A 7,260-nucleotide genomic window follows, 5' to 3' on the forward strand; every position below is an offset into this window, starting at 1 on the left:
CAGAGGAACTTGTGGAGAGACTGTATGGAAAAGGAAGACCCATTAAAAATGTCCATGATGTTGGCTGTGAGAGTGAAAGCCAAGCCGCCTATATTGGTCCCTCCCGCAGGACATTTAGGCTGCATTTAGACTGGCAGCACAATTCTGATCTTTTTTCCCCCACTAATTAGTATTTTGACCAATCAGATCGGCTCTTTTGCCAATAATTGGGGGAAAAAATATCACAATTGGGCTGCCTGTGTAAACACAGCCTTATTTTCATTAGGAAAGACCATAGCCAGGGATCTTACCTTGCTTCCTCTCAGACTGGCCCTGCTGCTGCTCTGCCAGGGATAATTTGGTGTCGTGGTACTCGGAGGTCTCCTCAGACTGTGTCTCCTCTGTCTTGAAAACAGGGACAGGGAGAGGGACGTCTGCAGTGAAGTCAGGCATGCTGAAGCCCAGGTCAGAATCAGATGACTCTTCTCTCTCCATCCCCCTGCTCTCCTGCTCAGGGGCTCCTCCTGCACCAATGTCTAGAGAATCTATTTACACACGAGAAATCAACATCTATTTACACACGAGAAATCAAAATCTATTTACACACGAGAAATCCAAATCTATTTACACACGAGAAATCAAAATCTATTTACACATGAGAAATCCAAATCTATTTACACACGAGAAATCAAAATCTATTTACACACGAGAAATCAAAATCTATTTACACACGAGAAATCAAAATCTATTTACACACGAGAAATCCAAATCTATTTACACACGAGAAATCAAAATCTATTTACACACGAGAAATCAAAATCTATTTACACACGAGAAATCAAAATCTATTTACACACGAGAAATCAAAATCTATTTACACACGAGAAATCAAAATCTATTTACACACAAGAAATCAAAATCTATTTACACACGAGAAATCCAAATCTATTTACACACGAGAAATCCAAATCTATTTACACACGAGAAATCAAAATCTATTTACACACGAGAAATCAAAATCTATTTCAGTTTTCAACAAGTTACTGAAGTTCAAGGTAGCTAATATTGCAATGTAAAATCATGCATATAATTGCATATTATCATGCACTATTATCATGCACTATCATCACGCACTGTTATCATGCACTATCATCATGCACTGTTATCATGCACTATCATCATGCACTGTTGTCATGCACTGTTATCATGCACTGTCCTCATGCACTGTCCTCATGCACTGTTATCATGCACTGTTATCATGCACTGTCATCATGCACTGTTATCATGCACTGTCCTCATGCACTGTTATCATGCACTGTTATCGTACACTATCATCACGCACTATTATCATTCACTATCATCACGCACTGTTATCATGCACTATCATCATGCACTGTTATCATGCACTGTCATCATGCACTGTCCTCATGCACTGTCCTCATGCACTGTTATCATGCACTGTTATCATGCACTGTTATCATGCACTGTTATCGTGCACTATCATCATGCACTATCATCATGCACTATCAACATGCACTATCAACATGCACTATCATCATGCACTATCATCATGCACTGTTATCATGCACTGTCATCATGCACTATCATCACGCACTATCATCACTACTGTCAACATGCACTGTCATCATGCACTGTCATCATGCACTGTTATCATGCACTGTCATCATGCACTGTTATCATGTACTCAACAATATACAGTACCCAGAGGTTAAAGCATAACAAAATTCCATGACTGAAACTTATGTTGATCTCAGATCTATTATCAGGGGCTATGTTAACCTCCCCTTTAATGTAACAAAGTCATGACCATCATGCCTTCAGGGAAAATGTTAAACTGCGAGTTTGACCAATTCCAGTCCTCTTGCTTAGGGGCTCCAGGGTTACTCTCCAAGATAATATTTACGTAGAAGGACTGAGAAGCTCCATTCTGGTGACTTTTCAACAACAAAAAAGGTCATTCAACTTCAAAATTAATGAAAATAAAATTATGCTGATACAATCTAAAATATACATTTCCACCTCCAGAAATGGGTCCCATAACAAATAGTTACAAATTATATTAACTTTTTAACATATTGGATCATGCATATGTGCTTTTAGCCATAAGCATTATCACCTGTAGCCAAACTGATGAAGCAGAATGGTCTATAAAATGTTCATAGGCTGAAGGATGGGGTTTGTCCATCTGCATTTATCCCACTGGACACAACATACTGATTGTTATTATTCTTAATAATTATAATTTTATTATAAATATGAATATATAAATAATTACTATTCTCTCAAAAAATATATATATTTTTTTGGTTTTGTTTCTATTACAAAGTATGTCATTACCGTCTTAAGATGTCATTGCCCCTTTAAGATGTCATTGCCCCTTTAAGATGACATTGTCCCTTTAAGATGTCATTGCCCCTTTAAGATGTCATTGCCCCTTTAAGATGACATTGTCCCTTTAAGATGTCATTGCCCCTTTAAGATGACATTGTCCCTTTAAGATGACATTGCCCCTTTAAGATGACATTGCCCCTTTAAGATGTCATTGCCCCTTTAAGATGACATTGCCCCTTTAAGATGTCATTGCCCCTTTAAGAGCTATGTTGTGCAGCTGCACCTAAACCATGCTTGAAACTCTGGTTGTAAAATTGCCTTTGTAAAATGATGCCACACAAGCAATTGAAGGATTGGTTAGATCCAGGAATGAATCCCAACCGGCCGTGACCGGGAGTCCCATAGGGAGGTGCACAATTGGGACAGCGTCGTCCAGGTTAGGGGAGAGTTTGGCCCCAGTCATTGTAAAATAAGAATTTGTTCTTAACTGACTTGTCTAGTTAAATAAAGGTTAAATTAAACAAAAACACAAAACTCAAGTCCTCAAGGACCCCAAGGGGGTGAACATTTTGTTTTTTTGCCATAGCACTACGCAAATCAACGAATCATTAAGCTTTAATGATTTGAATCAGCTGTGTAATGCTAGGGGAAAAAACACAGTAGCCATGTAAAATTGGTATCCCCCTCTTACAAAAAGCATAAACAAATGGCCAAAACTGCTTTCAAAAACGTTTTCCCGTGATTGCATTAAGAATTGTTGACTGCTTGTCAAAATATGTCTCTCTCCTATGGCTCTCACAACTTAAATGCACCTGAAAAGGAATATTTATTTATCATAGAAGACACACCAGCAGCCGACTAGGTAAATAGGTCAACCTATTGTCTGATTTTGTTTTAATAACAACATAGCAAAAATAGTAGCACTTGAAAGTTACACCCTGAGTGATAAAGGATAGGCTTTGAATTACTTTGCCAGCAGCTACAGTAGTCTACACACCGCTGTCTGCGTTCAGCGCTGCTGTGGTCCCAACAGAGATTTTATTGCAGATCTAAACTGATCTAAAAAAAAAAATCGGAAAATCGGTCGATGTGATGGAGAACTTTAACCCCCCCACCCCACCAGAAACCTCATTATATTTCAAAGGAAATGTTCCCTACTTGACATTTCATGTGCACAGATAGGAAGTCTGTCTAGTTCTACCTTTGTTCGGGAATCCTTCATCCCTCAACAACCCGGTTGATAATCCCTCCTCTCCATCTCCCCGCTGCTCCTCCTGGTCCTGGCCCGGTGTTGCCTGGTCCAGTGTTGCCTGGTCCTGGTCCGGTGCCTCCCCTGCAGCTCCCCCGGGCCCCGCAGCTTCGGCCTCCAGAGCCGCGTTGAGCCTCTCCACCAGGTCAGCTTTCAGCCCCTTGGTATCCAGGGATCTCCGACGCAGTTCCTCTTTCAACTCGTTCACTTTCAATTTCTTCACCTCAGCACTCCTCATGGTGCATGGGAGATCTAGGCAACTATTAAATATTTCTGCATAGATAACAAACAAAACACTCAATGAATAAAATGTCATTGCATACAATGCACCATCCTCGAGTTGAATTAGTAGCACTATTGTAACAAGAACGACACTTGTATAACTATGTCCACTATGAAACTGGCGCCAAGTTGAATATTAACACCATACATTGTTGTTAGCCAACTAGCTAGGTGGATGATACACCTGTAAAACACTGCTCATTAAATGATTATAATAAACAACGATGCAAACCAAATGCGTAAATATAAACTGCAAAAGTCTGCCTCGATAACATAATCCATTGATGTCAGTCATTTATTTACCTTATGTGAATAACATTAGGGTCTACTAAATGTCTCTGCTGTAGCGCTAGCTTTAATGCTAACGCTAGCTGACATCTGTCAATGACTGTTGGTTTGTACAAACGGAGAAGAAAAATAGCGACACTGCGCAGGAGTGTTCCGCTATAAAGTTACAAAATACATCGTCGTGCAAACAACAAATATTCACATACAAATATGAAATAGAGTGAAATAGCAAATATTTAAAAATAAATAAATAAATAAATAACTACAAACAGTTTTTTGTACCTTTGCTTGATTCCCCGCTTCAAAATGGCCTATAAATACAGACGGACTCTTTGGTCGAATGGGATTTATCATAAACAGGTTGCCAGGTCTAGCTCAAATTTCTATAAGAATGACAACACAAAACCTACACCAAAAGGCCTGAAAACCAGCCCAAATGTTGTTGTTTTTTTTTTCAGCAAGAGAAGAGTTGCCATATTTATACAATAAAAGTACTTTTCCCAAACGTTATCGTTGTATCGATATTAGAAGCAAAATTAGTTTTTCCTCAAAATAATAATTATTGTGAGCTATGTGACATGACATAATAAAGGAATTTGAATATGTCGGAAGAGAAAATATCATTTGTCCTTGACTGATCATTTTTCATCAATGGATGTCAATTTAACTCGTTTGCCTGCTATGATTAAGCAATAAGGCACAAGGGGGGGTATGGTATATGGCCAATATACCACGGCTAAGGGCTGTGCTTAAGCATGAAGCAACATGGTGTGCCTGGTTACATTCGTTAGCAATGGTATATTGGCCATATACCACAAATCCTTATTGCTGTTATAAAATGGTTACCAACCTAATTAGAACAGTAAAAATTATTTTTCTGTCATACCCCTGGTATATGCTTTGTGTGATGTATTGTTTCTACCTTCTTGACCTTTGTGCTGATGACTGTGCCCAGTAATGTTTGTAGAATTTTTTGTAAAAAATCCTCAATGAAACTGATATTAAATGTGGAGAATGATCAATTTACCTCCGTTGACCATCAAATAGCCTATTAATAACTGATCAGCAATTTGCGATAGAGTTTTGATAACTTACAATTGAATTAACTAAACACGTCCATTAATAGTTGCGTACTAATATAAGGCTACAACCACAATAAACTGAAGTTATAACCTATTTATTAAATTGGTTGGACAGCTCCAGGTAGACTACACAAGGGGCACATTGATTTGCAATGACTCCATAGATATCGTCATTTCAATATTTTTATTGTATCAAATGGTAGCCTACAATGGTATATATATATATACTGGGAAACGACGTTGACCATCAAATAGCCTATTAATATGTGCCCCTTGTGTAGTCTACCTGGAGCTGTCCAACCAATTTAATAAATAGGTTATAACTTCAGTTTATTGTGGTTGTAGCCTTATATTAGTATGCAACTATTAATGGACGTGTTTCGTTAATTCAATTGTAAGTTATCAAAACTCTATCGCAAATTGCTGATCAGTTATTAATAGGCTATTTGATGGTCAACGGAGGTAAATTGATCATTCTCCACATTTAATATCAGTTTCATTGAGGATTTTTCCCCCATAAAAAGAACCACGTGAGGGAGTTCCATAACTTCTATGTAAAATGTCCACTCGCATAAAACACCTCGCTTGGTACCGTTTTCTTTAAGCAAAGTCAACATTAGAATGTAGTTTAAACCACCTCCTGACGAATTGATGTAATGCGCTCTAAGTGCGCCCAAAGTCGTTTCCCAGCGCTTTGTCGACATTATTTATTGATGTGCGTCAGTTCTAACGTAATTCATATGTTTCACGGAAAACGTGTTTTGAAATAGATGTCTCCATAGTGACCATGTAAATAACCCCACCTACACCTTGTCACAATATCCGTGACTCAGCCAGTAGCTGTTGTGTTCCCTCAACACCCCCATCCTGCCCTCCCCACCACCCAGTTCAATTTCAACTCAAGGGGCTTTATTGGCATGGGAAACAAATGTTCACATTGCCAAAGCAAGTGAAATAAACAATAAAAAGTCAACAGTAAATATGACAGTCAACAGCAGGTCACAGTTAAATATATGTTGTTGTTTTTTTTAACAGAAATGCCATGGCAGCCGCGGTGCAATTTAGAAATAGCCCAAAACCCCACAACAAACACATTTCAACCCGCGACATCGTTTCCAAAGTAGCCAAATTTAGCCGGAAACCGCGAACATGGCAACGCTGCAGATACCGGATGTCATCAACAATACACGTACTACCGCCACCTTCTGGCCAATCGGTGAACATACCCACCATTTTAGGCCTTGGATACATTCTTTTCAATCGAAGCAATATTGTACAGTTTTATAACAATAAACTGCAGACAACACATGATAAGAAAAATGTCAACTTTATTTTATACCCATTCATTTACAGCAATTTTATTTTTACACATGTCACAGTACATCACATTTTTACATTTTAGCCATTTAGCAGACACTCTTACCCAAAAAGCATACATTTCATACATTTTTTTCCATACTGGCCCCCCGGTGGGAATCGAACCCACAACCCTGGCGTTGCAAACACCATGCTCTACCAACTGAGCCACACGGGGCCATCACCAACTAGGGAAGGGATTCACACATTTGAGTCAAGACAATAATACAGGCTTGTGACTAGATCAGCGTTTCCCAAGGTCCTCAGGACCCCAAGGGGTGCACATTTAGATTTTTGCCCCCCTAACACTACACAGTTGATTCAAATTATCAAAGCTTGATGATTCGTTGATTATTTGAATCAGCTGTGTAGAGCTATGGCAACAAAAAGAGTTTTGGGAAACCCTGGACAAGATGGAGTACAGCTACAACCAGGAAGTGACTTTTCATAGCAGGCTAGGAGAGCATTTTAGCTAACCCTTTTCATAGCAGGCTAGGAGAGCATTTTAGCTAACCCTTTTCATAGCAGGCTAGGAGAGCATTTTAGCTAAGCCTTTTAATAACTTCATTCTCCTAACCTGCTACGAAAAAGTCTGTATTCCATCTAGTCAGAACCATAATAAAAGCTCTGTTGTACTTGGAGAAGGTGGGCAACATTTGATGTAGCTAAATG

At 38.9% G+C, this 7,260-nt stretch overlaps 1 protein-coding gene and 1 non-coding gene across 2 annotated transcripts in view; both read right to left on the reverse strand.

The window, feature by feature from the left end:
• Positions 1-4,534, reverse strand: part of hnrnpul1 (heterogeneous nuclear ribonucleoprotein U-like 1) — a 20,930-nt gene extending 16,396 nt beyond the window's left edge. Inside the window, exons 1-3 of the mRNA XM_082956508.1 lie at positions 4,433-4,534; positions 3,533-3,853; positions 291-524 (exon numbers count right to left, since the gene is read on the reverse strand). Coding sequence (XP_082812634.1) covers positions 291-524; positions 3,533-3,818 — 520 coding nt within the window. The 5' untranslated portion in view covers positions 3,819-3,853; positions 4,433-4,534. The remainder of the gene's footprint in view (positions 1-290; positions 525-3,532; positions 3,854-4,432) is intronic.
• Positions 4,535-6,691: 2,157 nt separating this feature from the next.
• trnaa-ugc (transfer RNA alanine (anticodon UGC)) lies at positions 6,692-6,768 on the reverse strand. The gene has a single exon. It is a non-coding gene; the product is annotated as a tRNA-Ala (tRNA).
• Between the last annotated feature and the right edge of the window lie 492 nt (positions 6,769-7,260).

Source organism: Salmo salar, chromosome 09 (genome assembly GCF_965601325.2).
Source record: "Salmo salar chromosome 09, fSalSal1, whole genome shotgun sequence".
NCBI classification, from domain to species: domain Eukaryota; kingdom Metazoa; phylum Chordata; class Actinopteri; order Salmoniformes; family Salmonidae; genus Salmo; species Salmo salar.